The sequence below is a fragment of the Mastacembelus armatus genome, chromosome 23 (genome assembly GCF_900324485.2).
Source record: "Mastacembelus armatus chromosome 23, fMasArm1.2, whole genome shotgun sequence".
Taxonomy (NCBI): domain Eukaryota; kingdom Metazoa; phylum Chordata; class Actinopteri; order Synbranchiformes; family Mastacembelidae; genus Mastacembelus; species Mastacembelus armatus.
Window position 1 is genome coordinate 1,200,281 of NC_046655.1, and position 23,104 is coordinate 1,223,384.

Below are 23,104 nucleotides of genomic sequence, written 5' to 3' on the forward strand. Positions count from 1 at the left end.
TAAGCTGATCAGCCCAGTCCCACGACTGCACTCCCATTCACACTTCAAATGCCATAATTAAGTTTGCACATGACACTACAGTTGTAGGGCTCATCTCAGACAACGAGGACACAGCCTACAGGGATGAGGTGGAACATCTCACGGAGTACTGCTTGGGCAGTGACCTGGTCTTAAACACCTCTAAAATAAAGGAGGTGACCATTGACTTCAGACGGACAAAGAGGAATGAGCATAGCCCCTTCCACATACATGGTGAGGCAGTGAAATGTGTGAAGGATGTAACGTTCCTCAGAGTCAATGTGTCTGATCAGTTGACATGGACCACCAACACCTCAAACCTCATCACCAACAGAAGACTCTTCTTCCTCAGGAAGCAGAAGAAGGCCCAGCTCCCACAGAAACTGATGCACAACTTTTATAAGAACACCACTGAGAGCATCCTCACCTAGCTCCATCACTGTGTGGTATGCTAGCCAGACCGTCTGATTTCGGCTTGGCCCAACATTCAGCCTATGCGGTCTATGTAGTCTACGTAGACTACACCTTTGTAGATCGCGTCCTTCGAAATATGCAGCCCCTGAATTGGGACAGAGCAGCAATTTTTGGCCATTATGGATGTCATCATGTTGCTTTTATGGAGCTAGAAGTACTATATTTGGAAAATAAGGCAGTGTCTAGAGAACATTCTCATGGTGACCACTGAGCCGATCAGCAGTGGGCTTGTTGAATGTACATGCCCCCTCAAGAGAGGGGCAAAAGCTCCCAACGCACATTTTAAAATAAATTACCATATGAAAACCATGAATTAAACAGAAATATATAAACAATAAACATATCTTTGAGACAGTTACAAGTATCACACAGTGAATGAGACAACGACTCCACTGAGAAAGGGCAGCCCATCCAACTGACTTTATAGGGAAACAAAAAGCTGTTCAGGCTGGTGAGTATCCGCTGTGCATTCCATGTAGGATACCAGCATGAGCAGGGCAAGAAGATGAGAGCTCGCCCCCTACCCAGAAGCATGAGGAGGTGGGAGATGTCCCTCCAATGATCACCCTAGATCTGAATGAACTGGTGAATGCATTTGGGCAGTGTTAGGGCACAATATAACTGTACTGTAATGTCTTTTAGTTGTAGGTGAGATGAGAATACCAACAGATGTAAATTGGGGGTGAAGGATGTGTGTTGCTTGTACTTGGCATCCTTGCTCACCCTCTTGGATGCATGTGCAACCACAGTCATGACTGCGTTATGAGTGGCAGGGGTTGGCTTTACCAGAGAGGAAAAAGTGCTCTGCAGAGAAAAGTTAGCATCTTTATTAGCAACAGCAACAGAACACTACTTGCTATACAACGAAATACATGCAAATCCCACATCCCTTCAGAACTATGTCCTCTTCCGAGGTCAGTCAGGAGCCTCAGTGGTCCTTGAGCCTGTTATGCTATTGGTGTGGTGTCGGTGAAGGAAAGGAGTGAGGAGCCAAATGCAGGACACAGGCAGGTTTATTCCCCTGGATCATCCAGGGCTCAGGCGAACAACAGATATCTCCGCCACTCGGCGGGCAGGCAGACAGGGAAAACAGAAACGCTCTTCACAGTTAGCATTAGCAATCATAACTTCCTTAGTAATGTTCCGGCGGGGAACAAAGGAACACAGGGGATATATATACACAGGACTGAAGCACTAATTAGACGCAGGTGAACATAATCTTACTAAACACAAAGTTACCTGGGACTAACACAAACAGAGGTGGAGCACAGGTAACTGACCAAAATAAGGGACAGACAGGAAACAGAAACCTCGGGGCCTAACAGAGCCGGCCAGCCTCCTGGCTCTGGAAGTCAATGACTGAGGTGAAAAAGGGCTGCTCATGGGCCAGAGCCAGGGTTGCAGTGGACACCGGGTTGGTGGAGGGTGCCTCAGTCCTGGGCGATGTTGGTGCTACCGCATTCCTGCATGGGGAATGAGGGGATGACTTTATCGCCTTTGTAGTTCGCACCTGAGAATGAGGACTGGACAGGCTGTTGTTGCTAGCAGGTCCCTCCTTGCTGGCTCTGTGATTAGAGATATTGCCAAAGCCCTGACATAGAGCAGCCAGCCAGCCAGCTGTATCTGGAATTGATTGCAATGCATGAGGGCTGACTCATCAGTAAAATACACAAGAAAGACACTTACACAATATAAACACTGAATATTTTGGTAGTGTTGAAAGAATATCTGCTGTATAAAAAGGATTTTGACTAACTAAAATCTTAAAATTAGTGGGTTAAGGATATAGGTACTTGGTTTTTTATATCTACCATTTTATACAGTTATTCTACACACAATTTATCTGTAAAGACATTTAGACCCATTGTCTCTTGTCAAAGAAGCCAGTGAGAGATCTTCGTGTCAGCATAATGCACACAAACATATCCCTGCTATCTTCCCAGTGAAAGATCTGGGCTGAAGATAAAACCCAGGCATTTTGTAGTGTCTTCAGCCAGTTTTATTATAAATTGTCATAGAAAAAACAAGAAGTCACTTTAGCCAAATCATCACTGTCTGTCTTCTCAGATGGAGTAATGAGATGCTTGGTTAATTAGTTCTGCAACAGTGCCCTGTAGTCATATCAATTCTCCAAGGTCTCATTGTTATATTTGCACTACATGTCACAGTTTTTGTTACAGCTACAGTGAATACCTTGGAGAATTGTGGCAATAAATTCCAGGACAAAACACTGGGAGAATGCCCTTGTGGTAAAGGAATCTCCAACAAACTGTCAAGCTTCATGCTTACTCATCTATCAGTACAGTACAGCACCAAAATTTGTCACCAAAAGGTCATTTCACGTTACAGTGAAGACGCAGCTCATAAAAGCTTCTCGCTGTAGTGTTCTGTAGTGTTGGCCTTCTGTATTTATTGTGTTGTATAAAGTACATGAATGTAATTTTAACGTGGAAGCCTCATGGCAAGCCTTTGCTGAGTACATGGATTTCACCCTGACCATTGATTAACCAATGTTGCACTATGATGGCAGACACTAGGGATATGGGAATAATGCAAGAAAATTCAGTAGATTTGACTCATAAACAAAAGCAACTAGCAGCAAACACACTTTGATACTTTAGACGAGTTTAGGGCTGCAGCTATCAATCATTTTTGAAGTCGAGTATTCTACCAAAAATTTCAGTGATTACTCGAGTAATCGGATAAAATTTTGCATTTTTAAACAATAATACTATTGTGTAATACAGAAACAGGTTAGCTTGAAATGACGTTACCTCGTGTCGGCTCTGCTGGGTGAGCCGGTATGGTTCACAACTGGCTGTTTTACGAGTTAGCTTATTTGGTGCATTGCTTACTTGCAGTTTAACATGAATTATTAATTTAGTTCACTACTTTGTTTCGAACTGGATGCTTTCTGTCAGCATTGACAAAGTGCTGTTGTGGTACCCCACTTTTACTTTACAATACACGTCTTGCACCACGTAGTCATCCTTCTTAAGTTTGAAATGATCCCAAACTTTTGGACTTTTGGTCTTTTACGTACAGTTTCGCTCTCTGCCATAGCACCAACCTTTGATACTGAAATGCATTGTGCAACAGTGATTACGGTCCGTGTGTAACAATGATCCCTAGGCGGAGCAGGTCCAATAATGCAAGTGATGGTAATTAAACGAATACTTGAGGCAAAAATTTGCTTTGAGGATTTTTTTGTAATCGAGTTCCTTGATTTACTCGAGTAATCGTTGCAGCCCTACACCAGTTTCAGCCTGATTTGTTTGAAGTCTGATCAGAATGTGTTTAGATTAAAGATAACGTAAAACAATGCATCATTACTTAGCTATTATAAGTAAATAATATCAAAATGAATATCAACATTACATTATCATTACATACTGCATGTGGTTTTTAACCTTACTGAATGCTGGTGACTCCTTATTTCAACTGAGAATATTTAATTAACTAAAATCAGCAAGCAATCCCTCATAACTAACAAATATAAGCAATCAGTCTCCCAGTGTCCCTTAGTGTCACGCTCAGTCCTGGTAACGCTGTGGCGGCCCTATGGTCTGTAACAGTCCTCTATCTGCTGCGCTTTTTTGAGTTTTTTCCTCATCCGGCAGTAGAGTTCATAGATCTGGTAGCTCTGGAGAGCTGCGTGGTCTGAGCTGGTCGCTGTGATGCCAGTACATTCAGTCAGTTGTTTCACCCTGGTATGACATCCGTTGGGTCTGTTGCTTGATCACTCCTGGAATCTATGTTGGCTTTTCTCCTGCTATGCCTCCCTTAGTAACAATGGGAAGGCTGAGGTTCCGGTCACAGATGTTTAATGCACTCGTCGACACAAACATTTACCTTCACCTTCTGAACTGAATAAACAACTTACTCTTTGTGCAATAGCTGAAGAATAGAAAGGGAGGATCCCACCCAGACTGCTGCTTATATATGGGTAGCGTGGATGTGATGAGGTCACTCAGTTCGTATGGAGCGGGGCCCAACCCAGTTTGTCTTCAGTGTTTAGCATGAGGAAGGGTGATAGAAGATAAAACTCCTGGTTAGACAGTAGCCAATAATTTATCTTTACTGACATGATTTTTTTTTTATGATCAGTCAGTCAGTGTAAGGGCAACAATTTCTCCTGTGTTATCCTCAGGTTTTGCATGTGTAAAGCATTATCCTCAGTTCAGAATAAAATCTGTATGCTGCAGTCCTTATTACAGTGGCACTCTGTGGATAGGCCTGTAAGAACAACTGTCATTCTGTTAATCAGATCAAGTGCTGTTGAGCCTCAAGATACATGAATATTATAGTAAAAAGGGAAGTTTTTGTTTTAATTTTGCATACCAAAAATAAAATTAAAAACAGAATGTAATGGAGGCCTGTAATAATTTGCAGGTGAAACGTAGCCTGCATGTTTGTGTTTGGAATGAAAACCACTGCATGTTGAAATAAATCCACTGAATAATGTTTAATTTCTTTAATGCGTCAAATATCCTTAAACCAAATGAGGTTATAATAATAGGCCTATACAGTAGCCTTTGTCTTACCTGTCTGTACAATATTCTTATATTTCATTTTGAGCTGCTTCCTGGTCCTTTTGGCCCATCTGATTGCACCTAAATGAGTATAAAATGTTGTCAAATGCCAGCACTTTTTCATCTATAACCTACTACTAAAGAAACAAGGAGTGATGAAACTTACTCATTGACTTGAGTGACAATTTTGTCCCACATCAATTCCTTCTCCTTTGCTGCTGCAACTGCGTTGCTTTTCTTTCAAAAGATGTGTTCATGATCTGCATAAGAATTTCTGACTTCAGTTGTGTGAAGAATGTAAACCTTTTTTTTCCCTGTTGCCATGGTGATATGATTGTATCTGAGCTTCACTGAATATGGCTTTTTATAGTCCTCGTGCACACGGTTAACTAAGATCATCAAACTAATTCTAAACAGCTGTTCGGGAATTGAAAACACAAGAGTTTCCTATCTCACTATCAATCAACTCAGGGTTCAGGGTTAAGCTCAGAGTTCGGTAAACCTGCTTTTTGGAATACATCCTTGATGTACAAGGCAGGGTAATGTAGTACTGTCTTCTGTTACACAATACTCAAATGCTGCCAAGAGGAAATCAAGAAGGAAATCAAACTAAATAGCTACATACGTCGTTAGTAGTCAGTTCACAGTTAATCAAACACATGGTTATTGTCAGTGGCTCTGAAACTAGATTAACAACGTTAACCACATTAATATATATGTATGCATCAGATATCACAATCACCCATTCACCCTAATGCTGTATATTATGAAGACTGAACATAACAATGTCTGTAGCAAACGTTTACTACCATTAGCCTAAGCAATGTGCCACATGAACAGGTTATGGTATTGATCTTTCCAGGTGTTGCTAGTGTTACATTACGGCTGAGGGTGATGTTGCTAACAGGATATCATTTAACTGGTGTGCAAAGTCTAGTATGGTTAAGAAAGCCAAAGGGAAACTGGCTTCCATGATCATAATCACAGTCTGGAAGTGGCATGACGATAACCTAATTTCTTAGCTTGGACAATTGGTATACACAGGAGTCATTCCAGGGTAGAGCTCTATAGCACAGTCATAAGGTCTGTGTGGAGGTAAGGAGGTGTTGTGATCCTGCTCTGGACTTCCTGTTGGGACCTTTTATTTTGTAGTACTGAGCAGGATCTAGTTTGTGTTCGTTCATGTTACCTTGTCTTGATTAGTTCATTGTTTTCACCTGTGCCTTGTTTTTGTCCCTCACCTTAAATACCTTGTTTCAATCACTGCTCCTTGCCAGGTTGTCTGTTGTCTTACCTTGTCTGTTGCAAAACCTATGCTCCACGCCTTGTTTGCCTGTTTTCTCTCGCCACATCAGACTCTGCTTGTTTTTCGGACCCTTTTGATCCTGGACTGCTTTTGTTCGCTGAGTTTTAATTTAAGTTGTTCTGGTTTCCTGTCACTGTGTTGTCACTGTCTTGCGTGTTTGTCTAGTTCCTCTTGTGTTCAGGTTTTGTCTTGTTACCCTGTGCGTGTTAATTCCTTTGTTCATGCCTTGTCCTTCTTTTTCATGTCCATGTTTCCCCCTTGGTCTGTGAGTCCTCCTTGTGTGTGACCCAGACCCTCATGCCTTGTTTTCCCTGACTCTCATATTCTTGTACCCTGTTTGGTCTGGTGTGTCTTCCTAAGTGTGTGACCCAAGACCCTCATGCCCTGTTTCCCTTAGTTTTCATGTTCCTGTTTTCCATGTAGTCCCGTGTGCCTTGTCTCCCTTACGCTCATGTTCCGCAACTCATGTGTTCTTGTTCATGCTTTGTCCCCTCTGTTCGTGCCTGGTTTCTTTTGTGTTCATGCTCTTGCCCCACGTTCCTGTTTTCCACTCATACCCGTGTGCCGTGTTTTCCTTTTGTTCCTGCCCATGTTTTACACCTATAAGTTTCCTAGCCTTGTTTTTGTTAAATAAAGACTCTTTTCCTCACTCCTGTGTTTGTGTGGGTGAAGTGTGCTCCTGACCACGCCCTAGTTCATGACAGGAGGTGGTACAAGTAGGACTGAAGACTGCTGCCAAATCCCAATTTTCTTTCAGAAATTGTTGTAGATCTGGTGCACTGGGCTACCATGCTGTGTCTTTGGTAAAATCCAAAGAAGCTCCGCGAAGGCAGGAAGAAGAATGAAATGGACTCCATTCCACACAAGGATTATGGAGTTGCAAACATCCATCCATCCATTTTCTATACCCGCTTATTCCTTAACCAGGGTCACGGGGATCTGCTGGAGCCTATCCCAGTTCTCTTTCGGGTGGAAGGCAGGGGTACACCCTAGACAGGTCACCAGTCCATCACAGAGCCACATATAGACACACAAAGACAAACCACCACACACACTCACACTCATTCCTATGGGCAATTTTGAATCACCAATCAACCTAACATGCTTTTGGACTGTGGGAGGACACCAGAGTACCCGGGGTAAACCCACGTAAGCACAAGGAGAACATGCAAACTCCACATAGAAAGGCCGGGTTGCGAACCCAGGACCTTCTTGATGTGAGGCAACAGTGCATGAACATCCTAATATGGGAAGACGCAGCAAATGGATGGTATGAAAGTGTAGTTTTTCATGGTGATGTCCGTGGGTGAATGGACAAATAGTGTAAAAGCGCTGTGTAGAAAAGCGCTATAAAATGTAAGACCATTTACCATTTGCCACACATAACCATACTCAAGTTGAGACACTGCAATAAATGATCATCTTTTGCCATCACCTCCACCAGTGGTTTTAGTGGAGTGGTCTGTAATCCCAACTGACATGCAAAAGTTTCATCCATCAAACAGGCAACCGCTCCTGAATTGTGACAATAAACATTCATATTACTAATTACATTGTATTAATCTACGCACAGGACAGAGACACATAATGACAATATACACTAAATTTACACGGACACCCCAAAACAGGGCACTATATGGTTCTGAGACCACTTGGCCATTATAATAGCCATTAGGACACCCTAGAGGGGAGTTGTCAGTTGTGACTTTCAGGGGGTTTAGAGAGTTTTTGGGACCTATTGTATCTGTGTCTCTGATGGTGCTTTCGAGTTAAAGTAGAGGATATAGATACTGATACATAGCTGCAGAACCACAAATCCACACACATGACTAGGCCAGGGGACACACTGAATGGCTTGCTTGACTGATTAGTTAATTGATTGTTAGTTGATTAGATAATAGCTTTTGAAGAACCCACTGTTGCTCTGACAGCCATTGTGTGTAGGTAATAGAAATGCATGTTGGAAGTGTTCTTTGTTCACACATTGGCTCTCACGAAGTACAATAGCATACTTCCTTTGTTTTAGGGAAAATGAGTGATTTGTGAATGTCTGGGTATTTTATTAGTCATTTCAGACAAGCTGAATCATGCCTCTGTGGAAAAATGTTATCTTGATGTTCCCTCCAGTCCTGCTGTGTGTGTCATCAGCGTAGCACTTATGTAATGACCTGTGACTCAGTGTTGTTTCTGTATTAACAAAGAAAAAAACAAAACGTCCTGTTTTTTTCTCTGTAGGTTCCATTGCAAGGTGCTCCTATATCAAGTATCACTACTCCTCAGCTACAATACCCAAAAACCTCTCATACAACATCACAAAGACAATAAGGCAGGACGAGTGGCATTCCCTCCGTAAGTGTTCTTTTCTTTCTTTTTTCTGTCTTTTGTGATAACATATAGTTTACATTTCAATGTATATAGAATGCTTAGGGTGAGTAAATTATATTTTACTACCTGAAAAGAAACATATTTGTAAAGAACAATTGAAGATACACAGAAATTCACTGCATCAGCCAGATGTCCATAACTCTAGATTTACATTTAATTGAGGTCCTTCATCTCATTAACAGTGGGCTCACATTGGGTGAGGATATGTACAGTAGCTTGTACACAAGTGCCCTACCTAAGTTTCAACATTGTCATGAGCTGATTCTTGGTTAATTAACTTTTGAGATTTTGTTCATTGCTTTATCTTTAGGTTCCTCGTCAGGGTAAACTTTGCATGTGATTTTTTGCCCTGGAGGGCTTCCTCTTCACAGTACCTCTGTTAGATTACATCCAACAGAGGTACAAGTGCTGTCAGAGGAATCTACGGGAAGACTGTCTCCATTGAGTGTACCTAACATACATGACCTCTTCCTCTAGGTATTTTGTGGCTCTCCAGTCTCCTGGCTACTAAGTAGAAACATGCTCTGACCTCAAATTGTCACAGTCACAGCCTTAATAGTCCTTGGCTGTCGGGTGACAGGCTTGGGAATAGTTCCATTATGCTCAAAACTGATGAGGACTGTTCTTCTGGTTGTTTTCTTCTATCTTCTTTCCAACAATACAGCTCTGTCCTACAAAGTAGATGAGGAACAAGCTTCACCACATTCAAACAGAAATTTGTAATTTATTACTTAAAGAATACACACAAAGAGAAAGGTCCATCCCTGTTTATAGGGGAACTGGAAACAGCACACATCTCATAATGCAGAATAACAGAATAAACATGTTACATGGTACATGTTAGAATTTTGAAAAACAAAAATGAGATGCAATGCATGGCATTATTTGGCAAGGGTCAGTGCAAATCAATACAAAGCTGGTCTGTGTGATTACAAACATTTCTAACCTGATGGGAGTGGTGATCCCATCCGTAGGGCACCAGGGCTCTCTAAATGGTTTGATGAGTATGAAAATAATGTGAATTAAACAGGTGACTGAAGGACATGAACTTGTATCACAAATACAAAAGTGGCAGCATATGAGTAGAAATCACTGTTGCATGATGAGGCAAGGTAGCTTTATTTACAGTATAAAGTACATTTCAATCACAGACAATTCAAAGCGCTTTACAAAGGCTAGAAATGCAAACATTAAAAACATCCATCCATTATCCATAATAATTCTCCTGTATAGGTTAGCGAGGGGGGCGTGGCCTATCTACAATAAGCTGATATTGGGCAAGAAGCTGGGTACATTATAGACAGGTCCCAGTTCACCACAGGGCTGACTCTTAAAGACGATCATTTACACCTATATACACGTTTTTGCAAGCGGGACCACCGTGCCACCACAACATAACATGAGTTAAAAATGTTTAAACAAACAAAAATAAAAACAATAAAAAAGATATATGAGTCGCTTTGGTGTATAAGTCGCATTTCTAATTATATTAATTATAGACTAAATTGGCCTATGAAGAATATATGATAGACATAACAAGAAGAAGTGCATTACGAAATTCATTCATTCATATCAAGTCACGTTAAATAACTGTGCCAACATCAGGGTGGGGAGAAACGAAATGGCATGTTTGTCTCCTCTCTCAGGTTGCCTGAATGCCGATGCTCACCCCAAACTTGCAGCTGCCTATTTTATTACCTGAGGTAATATTTTATTACGTAAGCATTTTCACTTTTTCGGGTATACAATATTATCTACAATTGAGTTCAAAGTACCATCTAATGATAGTAAAATTATGTAAACACACATATATAAGACGTAGGACAAGCCAGAGGAGTAAAAAAGTGTGAGTTACAGTCCTGTTAATACGGTAATAGTACTCCTTTCATTTTCCTGGTTTTCTGCATAAATTTTCATTAAATGTGATATGAACAGCACTACATGAACAGCCATGATTAGGGCTGGGAATCGTTCAAAAATTTCCGATACCAATACCGATACCTTGACTTCGATACCGGTTCCTGAACGATACTTTTTTCGATACCAATTTAATGAAATACATTTTAACAAAAGTACATTATGCATTACCTCAGAGAAACTTGGTTTTATTTTTTTCAGGTTGTTAACTTTTTTTTATAGAGATTTAAATACAACAAGATACTTTGTTGCCAAATCAGAAAGCATTGGCAGAGTGTCCTTTTTCTCCCACCACCAGGTTACTGGACTCACTGACTGCCCTGTGGCATTCATCTTGCTTTTCCTTTTTCTGCCAGTGTGAACGGATTAACACTTAATGGTCTCCTAATTCCAGGGTCAGCAGGAGCAGAGGCTATAACATTAATTTAAGGGGAGAGGGATGAAGCAAAATTGTTAATGCAGTCAACCTTAAGGATAAGCACGCTTTAACAACATAAATACTTTAATGTGAGTTAAACGTGATCAGTTTCTGTTAACCTTAAACCATTTTAGCATAGATTTAGCTAGCTATATATAGCCATCCAAACAAAATCTAACGTTACGTTGGTCACAATATATAACGTCAGTACGAAGTCACCGCGCACAGAAAGAAGCGCTAACCTAAATAGATCACAAGCATGCAGCACTACAAGTTAGTTGTTTGCTAAAAGTTAAGCTTACCTGTCGGTGTCCCATTCATCTGTAGTTTTGGAGGAGGGCTCGTGTGGTGGCCATATCGAAGCAGGCTCCGGGGCAGGAAAACACAGAGAGGATGACCGCATCTGCTCGGTCTTCTTGCAGTCGAAGATGGATCAACTTTCTGCTCTTATGTTTATTCCGTGCACGATTAAGTGCTTCATCAGATTTGACCCTTAGGTATCGAAATTTGGTACCGAACGAAAAGACATTTTTCAATACTCTATAGTATCGAGGCAATTCGGTCTGTGCTTAAAAAGTATCGAATGGTTGATCTCCTCTTCATCTCATATTGCATGTTTGATCCTTTTTTGTTTCTATCTTTAATTGAGGTTGATTGATTTAATTAAGGTTATTGCTGCCAAAGGTGGTTCATCGAATTATTAAACCAATGTTGCCATTGCTTTTTCTAATATCACTTTGTGTGAATAAAGTGAAAGTGACTTAACTGGCCAAGTATGGTGACCCATACTCGGAATTTGTGCTCTGCTTTTAACCCAAACCCAAGTGCACACACACTACAGCCAATGCTGTGGCGCCCGGGGAGCAGTTGGGGGTCTGGTGCCTTGCTCAAGGGCCTCACCTCAGTCGTGATATTGAAGGTGGACGGGGCGCTGGCTGTTCGCTACGTGCCACCGACAATTTCCCCCGTCGGACCTGAGACTCGAACCTGCAACTTTCAGGTTACAAGTCCGACTCCTATCGATTCGGCCACGAAAGACATTAAAAGATCACTTTTGTGTGTTGGTTGATATTTGTGACTTTGGTGAAGATCAGACCACATTTTACAGACCTTTTTTTTCAGAAAAAACAGAAATTGCAAACAGTGCCATTACTTTTTCTTGTAGCTGCATAGTGCAGTAATACCTGTATTGAATTACAGCAAAGGCAATCCAAAGCATATCCCTGATATCTTACATTTTTACTACCAGTCTAAATTTGGCAAATCAAGAGAATGGAATCTTTCTTTTGCATTCAGTTACATTCAGTATATTTTGCTATAGATAAATGTACAGTTCACACAAGGAAACCTTTGACTATAAATAATATTCTGTGGAGAGCTTTTTCCCAACCCAGGACATCACATTTATTGGGTTAAATAAAAGCTACTGCTATGTATGCAAATGCTCTAAAAATGTTTTAGAAGCAAATGCTCTAAAAATGTTTTAGAAGCAGTTACAATGTGTTTCATCTGCACTATCTTGGAAAGCCCAGGAAAATAAGAAAAACATATTTCATATTTATGGCAGGAAGGCCACCCCTCTCTAGTCAGAAATGTTTAATGTCCTTATTACCAGGCCTATCCACACACCATCTCAGTGGGAGATAACTCCACTCTCCTAACTGATGGCCTGTCATTGTGGGTATGAAAAAATAAAACAAAGCCTTGTCCACCAAGTGAGCATCTGCAGCGCCAAATCAATAACAGGCTAAGAACTGCCAGATTGAATTACAGCTCTGATTGACCCACTAATACAAAATTGCAAGAAGGACTTGGGCTGGGGAGTCTTAGGACAGCAAGACTGGACATAGACTGACCATGGATCAGATCTAACACACAATCAAATTTCAGACAAATCAGCTGCACAAATCTGATTCTTGACTGTTCAAGAAGGACTGTTAACTAGCATTAGCACTTAATATACAGTGGTGTGAAAAAGTGTTGGCCCCTTCCTGATTTCTTATTTCTTTGTATGTTTGCCACACTTTGTTTCAGATCATCAAACAAATTGAAATATTAGTCAAAGATAACACAAGTAAACACATCATGCAGTTTTTAAATTAAGGTTTTTATTATTAATGGAAAACAAAATCCAAAACTACATGGCCCTGTGTGAAAAAGTGTTTGCCCCCCCTGTTAAAACATAACTTAACTGTGGTTTATCAAACCTCAGTTCTTCTAGCCACACACAGGCCTGATTACTGCCACACCTGTTCGCAATCAAGAAATCACTTAAATAGGACCTGCCTGACAAAGTGAAGTAGACCAAAAGATCCTCAAAAGCTAGACATCATGCCAAGATCCAAAGAAATTCAAAAACAAATGAGATAGAAAGTAATTGAGATCTATCAGTGTGGAAAAGGTTATAACGCCATTTATAAAGCTTTGGGTCTGCAAACATAGAACAGTGGAGAACCTTCCCAGGAAAATTACCACTAGAGTGCAGCGATGACTCATCCAAGAGGTCACACAAGACCCCACAACAACATCCAAAGAACTGCAGGCCTCACTTGCCTCAGTTAAGGTCACTGTTCAGGATTCCACCATAAGAAAGAGACTGGTCTGCATGGCAGAGTTCCAAAATGAAAACCGCTGCTGAGCAAAAGAACATAAAGGCTCGTCTCAGTTTTGCCAGAAAACATCTTGATGATCCCCAAGACTTTTGGAAAAATACTCTATGGACTGACGAGACAAAAGTTGATGTAAAAGTAACACCGCATTTCAGAAAAAGAACATCATACCAACAGTAATATATGGTGGTGGTAGTGTGATGGTCTGGGGCTGTTTTACTGCTTCAGGACCTGGAAGACTTGCTGTGATAAATGGAACCTTGAATTCTGCTGTCTACCAAAGAATCCTGAAGGAGAATGTCTGGCCATCTGTTCGTGACCTCAAGCTGAAGTGAACTTGGGTTCTGCAGCAGGACAATGATCCAAAACATAGCAAGTCCACCTCTGAATGGCTGAAGAAAATCAAAATGAAGACTTTGGAGTGGCCTAGTCAAAGTCCTGACCTGAATCCGATTGAGATGCTGTGGCATGACCTTAAAAAGGCGGTTCATGCTCGAAAACCCTCCAATGTGGCTGAATTACAACAATTCTGCAAAGATGAGTGGGCCAAAATTCCTCCACAGCTCTGTAACAGACTCATTGCAAGTTATCGCAAACGCTTGATTGCAGTTATTGCTGCTAAGGGTGGCCCAACCAGTTATTAGGTTTAGGGGGCAAACACTTTTTCACACAGGGCCATGTAGTTTTGGATTTTGTTTTCCCTCAATAATAAAAACCTTCATTTAAAAACTGCATGATGTGTTTACTTGTGTTATCTTTGACTAATATTTCAATTTGTTTGATGATCTGAAACATTAAAGTGTGACAAACATGCAAAAAAATAAGAAATCAGGAAGGGGGCCAACACTTTTTCACACCACTGTATAAACTACTTTCTGTAAACAATCCCAATAATACAATGCATAACCTTTAAAAAGGTTTTTGCTTCAAACCCAGTAGCCAGCTAATGTCTTTCTGTGTGGAGTTCTCCTTGTGTCACTGTGTCTTTTCTCTGGGTACCATGTCTTCCTACCCTAGTCCCAACACATGCAGGTTAGTTTAATTGATAATTCTAAATTCCCAGTAGGTGTGAATGTGAGTGTGAGTGTTTGTCTGTCTCTACATGCCCATTTTCCTGTCCAAGTCCTGTCCAAACTCCAGTCCCCTCATGTCTCTCTTTTTGGAGAATTGGAATCCCAGCTCACAAAATCTAACCTCAAGAAGCAAAGGAGGAAAACAGAGGAGCAGCAGAGGACACTTATACACAACATCCACATCGCTCTATATATAACACTCCCAACATTTAAGAACAAAAAGCCAATAACAATGTTGGATCCATTAAATATTTTTAACATCTGTCTTTCAAAAAACTGTTTTGGAATTCTGTCTCCTGCTTTCACATGCACTCACCTGTGCTAGTAAGTATTCCAGTAAGTAGTAGGTAGTAGTAAGTATTCCAAGGCAAAAAATATGTTTTTTATTGTGTGGTTGATTTGTCAAACTAATAGCTACTAGAAAAACTGCTGTAGCCTAATGATTACAGAGTTCCACAGTGAACTGTCTGCTGGCAGTAGTGGTTCAATTCCTTTAGGAAAGGAATGGCTTAAATAATTGTGTTCAGCAGGAAGCAGTGGGCTTTGGGTGAGTGTCACAGACAGTATGGAATTTGGAACTTGTCACTCTGTCTATTATTCACCCAAAATCCAGATCACATTTAATACATTATTTTTAGCCATATATGCCTGTCGTCATTGGTCACAAACGTGATTACAATCTGTCATGGTATTCCCGATCTAGCATTAGCCATCTAACAAATGTCCATAAACAAACAAACATTTTTGAATCAAATTTATAGCCTACATATGAGACAGTTTTTTTTTTTTTTGTCTTTATAGACTTTCACTCACCACACCAATCAGTTTTAGCTGAAGTGATCAGGGAGACAGAGAGAACAGTGGCTAATTTCACAGCAACAGTTGGTATCACTATCGAATAGGACAGATGCTAAAACTGTTTCCACACAGTGGCATAGTTACTCTTGGTACAAGTAAAAGTGTGTTCACTTTTCAGCATCTGGTATATTAGATAAGTATTAAAACAAAGGCTCATCTGACTCATTCAGTCAGAGTTTAACAGTTTGCTGTTCAGAGATGTCCTGGATGTCCACGCACACCACCACTGGCTTTGTGTGGATTAAGTAAGATTGACAACATAGCCTTGCCTTTGATAAAGTGTGCTAAACTGTGCTTGGGTGACCATTTCTTCCAGTCAATTACATAAATCTGAGGAAATTGTGGTGATATTGACACCACTTTAAAGACAATGTTCAGCATGTTTAGGTGCAATGCAATTTCTGTCAGTCAAAAGTCACAGCCATTTGCAGCAGTATCCGTTCACAGCTGGGAACCAAACCTCCTTTTTGCTGCTTATTTCTGACCATCAAAGCAACAGAACAGACTACGCAATAGCCAATCTCCCATCTCCACTGTTTTTGACAGAACCAGCAAGTGTGCATACATTTTTTGACATTGGCTTTTAGAAAGGACAGGATAGAAGTGGATTTTCTCATACTGTAGCTTAGTGATTTTGTTACTTCAAAAGGAAGTATTAATCGTGAGCTGGAGAAAGCTGTCAGTGAGTGACAGTGTGTAATCCAAGGTAGCAGCTAAAGGTTGTGGCTGAAACAAATTTGCATGCAGCCACTCCTACTCAGTCTCATTGTGCTGATGCGGCTGCTACAATTAGTAGATTATGGACTGAGCATGTCTGCATGAAGATGAAAGGGATTTAACTCATTGAGAAGCATCAATTAACTGCATTCACTGCTATTTAAAATGTTAGGGTCACTAATTTAATTCTGTTAAACTGTTAAAGTAGAACCTCCACTTCATTGCAATGTCTTTCACTCTCCCACACAATCTAACAGCACAAATACAAACACGAATATCTGGCTGTGCAGAAATTGTGATCTGTTTCTTACTGTGGGAGGTTTTGTCACATTGAAGTGTATGTTCCTGTGCAGTTTGCCTTCTTTTTCCCTCCTCATACCTTTAAGTATGCAGCACTTCTAAAGTGATAGGCAGGGGAGGTATTCAGCACAGAATGAGAATATTTCCGGGGGACGTGACACTGGCAAGTTCCCACACTAGGGGTGGTAGGTAAGTATTATCAATGCAGATTTTATATCTTTTTCAAGTGGTGATGAATTAGATACTCCGTGTCCTTCATTGCAGCGATTCAGGAAGTCCCTCGAATGTCATGAACTGATTTCTAGTCTTTCCTGTTTTACTTTGAAATATCTGTAATAGTCATGTTGTTGTTTAGCTACTTCCTGCTAACCAATTTCCCACGTGCAGCTTGTTAACTCTGTCTAATTGCATTCAGTCACTGATGCATATATACGTGAGCTCAGAGCTATACCAGTGGCCAGTTTGTCTGTGCTTCAATGTCCTGTTCAGTCAGCTTACCCATCTTCACAGTCATGTCAATGTTTTAGTGTATGACCTTTTGCACCGCATTTGGATTACTCCTTTACCTTCTGTCTGAATATCTTAGCTCGTGTGATGATTACCTGGCTTGACCTAATTGCTTCTTTTTTCAAACTGTGGGGCGCCGTGACAGATGGGGCGCAGCGAACGGGAGTAAATTAGTCTAATTTTTGTGTATATCCTAATTTTCATTGTCATTTTTTGGGGTGAAGTGGGGCTTGAAACTTTATGCTCGGCCTTATGTGGGGAATGGCAGGAAAAGTTTGAGAACCACTGCCTTACATGCTTACATTAAATTTTATCTAATTCAAGTCTGTCTGACTGCGCATTTGGGTTCACCTGTCAGTGAGTCTTTACAGTACAAACTGGCCAATAAAATGGACCCAGCCAGCCTAGAAGTGTTTCGGTTGGCCATCCATGCGCAAGGATAGCGGCTTGCCTGACATGAAGAACATCTGCAGCAGATTTGTAGGAAATAGCAAAGGTAGGAGTCTGGTTCCATTACCAGAACAAGTGAAAGCCAACTAGCCCAACCTAGCCAATTTTCTGGACTATCCGGAGACTATCAACCATTTCTTACCCAGTGTAGCATTCGCTTTGAACTAAATGCTTATATGGATGAGCGAGCGAAAGTGGTATTCAATATCTCTCACCTCACGGGTCCAGCAGAGACTTGGGCAGGCACGGAATGGCGCAAGAATTCTGATTCTTGCTCAACATTTGAAAAGTTTTCTCAGGCTCTAAAACTATTTTTTCAAACCATCACTCCAGGAAGAGAAGCAGCCCCCAAGCTAACCAGGTCGAGACAAGGTACCAGACATAATTCTGATTACGCAATCAAATTCAGAACCCTACCCTACCCTTCTTTCAAGGACTCTCGTCTCAAGTCAAAGGCCATCTGGCTTCAGTGAATTTGCCTTCCGATCTCAACTCTTTAATCACCCTGGCGGCTACAGGACAATGAGAAGGAAAGATGTCGAGATCAACGCATGGAATATTTGTGGTGCCGGAGCTTCTTTCGCAAATCATCCAACATACACACTGATCCTCGACGAACAACCTTCGGACTCGAACCTCCACCCCGATCGCCAATCCACCCGAGGTGGGCTCCAATGGAGGCTCAGCAGTCGGTCATCAAATAATTAAATGCCCATTAAAAGATGAGGCTTATTAGACCCTCGTCTTTGCCAGCAGGAGCTGGGTTATTTCTGGTGGAGAAAAAAGACAAAACCATGCATCGATTACAGGGGCCTCAGCGAGATCACAGTGAAGAATCCCTATCTATTGTGTCTCAAGTGGAGTTTTGTTACCGCCGCAGTACTGTCACTTCCAGACCCTGCTCTATAGTTCGTCGTGGAAGTGGATGCATCAGGCACAGGGTTGGGGGCAGTGCTTTCCCAGCGGAGCTCCAAGGATGGGCGCATAGACCCTTGTGCTTTCTTGTCCCTTAGACTTTCTTCAGCCAAACACAATTATAATATTGGTAACCGAGAGTTGTTGGCTGTCAAAGCAGCTCTAGAAGAATGGAGACAATGGTTGGAGGGGAGTGATCAACTGTTTCTAGTCTATACAGATCACAAAAACCTTGAATACATCAGATCAGCCAAGATCTCACTGTATTACTCGTATCGTTCAAAAACTCCCATATTAGCTCCATGAAAAATGGTTCTTGGCATCTTGTTGAAGATGACCATCATGCTACTTAACTGCCTTTCTCAGTTTTTGTAAAGTTTGTGTGTGACCAAACCAGAACTCTTAAAGGCCCAAGCTTTGCTCCTTTACTCACAGGTGTCCCAAGCGTATCTAAACCAGACAGACTCACTAAACCAAGTTTTAAAGGAAAGAAGAGGAAACCCTTTCTTAAAGAAAAGAACATTTGTTACAAATGTTATTCTTCTGTCAGACACAAGTCCAAAGATTGTCATGCAAATGTACAATGCACAGTGTTGTAGCGACAAGCACCTCACAGGGAGGAAGCAAAAAACGCTGCTCCAGCCATCATATCCAAATGCACTTAAATTTGTGGGAAAGGTAACAGCTATGTTCGCACTCAATTCCCTTTACTGCACTCAATGAGATCCCAACACCAGAGGTTGCAAACCGCCATACTCACCTCAAACAGTTAGCAGACAAGATACCAGCTTTACATCCAAACACCGACTTTGTAGAAAATTACACTAAGAAACTGTTTATGAGAACCCCACATGATGGCAAACCCACCATGTCTGTGGATTATCAAGTTTTTTTAGATGTCATGGACAAACAAGTCTTTATGGATGAGTCAAACAGCTGGGTGGCCCCTCTGCTACGCAGATTTGGTGCAGAGTACCCAACAATCAAATCCAAGGAACCAAGCATCTCACATCCCTGTGCTGTATGCTGGAGAAAATGCCATTGAATGACATGAAACACTTTTTCAATTTCATGAACAGAATCTTTGAGTCAGGAAATGCTGAATGAGCCACGCGCTACAAAGACCAAGAGTGTTGGTACTGTAGCGGACCTAAACCAGCAGAATAAATTCACATTCCTGATTGAGGCAGGATATCCTTTATCAGAGAATTTATCTCTGACCTACTGGAGTATTTGATAAAGAGCAGACCACTGAGAGAACCCTCTTGACAAAGAAACTCTTTTTGCTTTTCATTCTGCCATCTCCTCTGAGGAGAAGAGGCAGAGGCTGCTTTTACTGCCCACTCAGTACAGCCAAAGACATCCTCCGTGCATTTTTGCAGATGCTGCCACACTAGCTATGTTTGCAGTGGCCTACCTTCAAGCTGTTGCTAATGAAGGACAGATCCATGTTGGCTTTATACTGTATACTTTATACCATACCTCGCTTGGAGCTTTGTGCTGCTGTACTGGTAGTGGAGCTGGCTGACATGCTTCTAGAGGAACTTGACATCAAAATCCACAATGTGAAGTACTACGCTGACAGCAGAGTTGTCAATAATACTAGCAGGAGATTTTACGTGTAGGTTGCCAACCATGTAGCCCGCATCAAGGAGTCAATTAAACCCAATCAGTGGTACTTTGTCAATACCGAAAACAACCCTGCCGATCATGAAACACGACCTGTGCCAGCTTCACTCCTGAGCACTACTAACTGGTTCACCTGACCCGAATTTTTGATGAAAGGTGATGAACACTACCCTCTTCAGCCGGATCACTTTGAACTTGTGGAACCAGCATCAGATACTGAAGTCCACTCACTAGTTATAATATTCACTACCACAGCTATGACAACATCACTTGTCTCACAGAGATTCAAGCGGTTCTCCAGCTGAAAATGGCTTGCTCATTGTATAGCTAGACTTATCCGGAAGATCAAATCCTCCTCAAAAGAAAAATAAATAAATGAGCAAAAAATGGATGAGTGTACCCAGGCAAAACAAGTAATCATTCGAACTGTTCTGGACAAGGCATTTGGAAATGAAATCAAAAGTTTGGTCAAAGGAGAAGATGTGTCAAAACACAGTTCCCTAAAAAACCTTAGCGTCATCTTGGACAAAGAAGGTTTGGTAAGAATAGGGGGGCGTGTCTTCTGCTGAAATCCGCTGGGAGCAAAGTCAACCAATATTAATCCCAAAGAATCATCATAGCTATGTTGTTAGTCTACCACGAACAGGTTGCACACCAAGGCAGACACATCACAGAAGGAGCCATCAGGTCTGCTGGACTGTGGATCGTAAGAGGAAAATGGATCGTGTTGAGTTTCCTTCATAAGTAGAACAACATCCAAGCTCCTCCTTTCACTCCTGTCAGAGTAGATGTGTTCAGACCATGGAACATCTGCATTTGCCGAACAAGAAGTGGAGTGTTGGAAAACAAGCGCTGGGCTGTAATGATTACCTATTCACTCACACAAGCAGAGCATATCGAGGTAGTAGATTCCCTCTCAACATCAAGTTTTACAAATGCTCTCAGAAGGTTCATTGCAATTCAAGGACCATTGGTTTTTTGTTTAGATCATGGAACAAACTCTGAAGGAGCGTGCAAAGAGCTACAAATAAATTCTAAAGACCCAGAGGTCCAATTTTACCCCAGGGACGAAAGATGTACTTAACTCCATTAAAAACATATTTTTCATGTATTATTGGATACTTTTGCTTACCAAAACAGTACACCACTGTTAAAATCTACTTGAAACTTTTTACGTATATTTGTTGCAAATGTAAAAAATATATAGTGACATTAAATTTAGTGTATTAATAATACACTCTAAGCCAAAGTAAATGCTATCATATATATATAAATAATCTAATAATAATTTCTTGTAAATATACTCAGTGTACTTTTAGAAAATATACAAAAATATATACATTTTTGGAGTAATTGGTACAACTGTGTAACCTCTAAAGTAGCCTATATGTAGTTTTGGTACATTCAAAACTACACAGTATTACTAGTACTAACAGGTGTGAGCACTGGCAGCCAAGAATAAGAAACAATGGGCACAGGACAGGAATCGAGCTGTGGGGTCAGGAGAATGAATGGAGAACATGGCAGGTGTCTTGGTGAGTGGTAATATTGTTCGGTCTGGTCAGTTCAGGAAAGATTGAGGCACCCTGCGAGTAAGGGTATTAACCCTCTGGGGTCAATGAACGTGCTGGCGCGTTTGGGGCATCTTCTCCTGATAATGCTGAAAAGAACTTAAATTACTCTGTCAGTTTCGATCGTACAGATAAGAGCAATATATCATTCAAATCTGTAAAGGGTCTACTTTTATTTGTATACTCTCCTAATAACAACAAAACACTGTGCTTTTGTAAAATAAAGAAAGCAGACAGGGTGCACTGTCTTCTCTATCACCTCTCTTCACAGTCATGTAAGTAAAACAACCTGAATCTCAGCGAATACTTGCCTCAAAGACGATGAGAAAGATATGCCCAGAAAGCTTGAAATGTCTACCTTTAAATTAAAGAATTCAAGTTGAAAACAAATAATCTCTTTTGATGTAATTCATATGAAAGTAAGGAGCGGTACGGTTTCTCCTGTCTCCCCTCATTATAGCGAGTGTGATTCCGCCTCGCACTGAGCGCACTGTTCATATGGAAATGATCTGAATCTAAATGCTCTAGGCTACAAGATTAATTTCTCAAAAGTTCTGTGAACCAATGTTCTGTATGTGTTTTATGGCCTTATTTCAGTGATTTTTAGTTTTTTTTAGTTTTTCACTAACCATGCATAAACACCGTTTTCTCAACAACACAATCGTGTATTCCCATAAGCTTGCTGCTCACATATTATTGTAGCCCAGTTTGTGCTGATTACAGTGTTATCAGACTTTAGCCATTAATATGTTTAAAAGTAACTGAAAAAAGCACAAATATCAGGGCATGTCAAAACTTGTCCAGGGCTCCAAAACACCCACAGACCCCAGAGGGTTAAGGATAACAGAAAAATCACAAAAAACCACCAGAAAACTCCAAATAGTAAAACGCAACCATTCGATTACCACTACCAGCAACAGTTAGCCACGTTCTACTTCCCCTTCCGCCTACGTCATATCATGTGGTGTAGTTTTGGGAAAGACAGTTCAAACTACCACTCTCTTCATCATTTCTTCCAATTTGTCATGTAAAACTAACATTTCTACTTTACATGGGTATTTTCAAGGCAGATTAATTATGAATTTTGAAAAAATGAAAACCCGTCAGATACCCAGAAACACATATATTGTGTACTTTATTGAATAATGAAATATAGCTAAAGTTAGGCATAGTATATTTTGAACAGTATTACACAATTTAAACTAAAAACAAAACATAACTAAATATACTTACAAATGTTCAAAGTAAAATTATATTATAATATAATTATAATATGCAAATTTACTAATTAAGTATTGATACCATTTCAATATACTTTGCAAAATTTACTTTGAATATGGTTTTTTGCATCAGTAATTTAATATACTTGAAGCTTGAATACAGTTGATCCTACAATGAAATGTGATAACATCTTTTCATTATATT

The 23,104-nt window shown here is 40.7% G+C and overlaps 1 protein-coding gene across 1 annotated transcript in view; it reads left to right on the top strand.

Annotated features, from left to right (window-relative positions):
* tmem178bb (transmembrane protein 178Bb) overlaps positions 1-23,104 on the top strand; it is a 122,946-nt gene that overhangs the window by 70,185 nt on the left and 29,657 nt on the right. Inside the window, exon 2 of the mRNA XM_026327024.1 lies at positions 8,566-8,679. Coding sequence (XP_026182809.1) covers positions 8,566-8,679 — 114 coding nt within the window. The remainder of the gene's footprint in view (positions 1-8,565; positions 8,680-23,104) is intronic.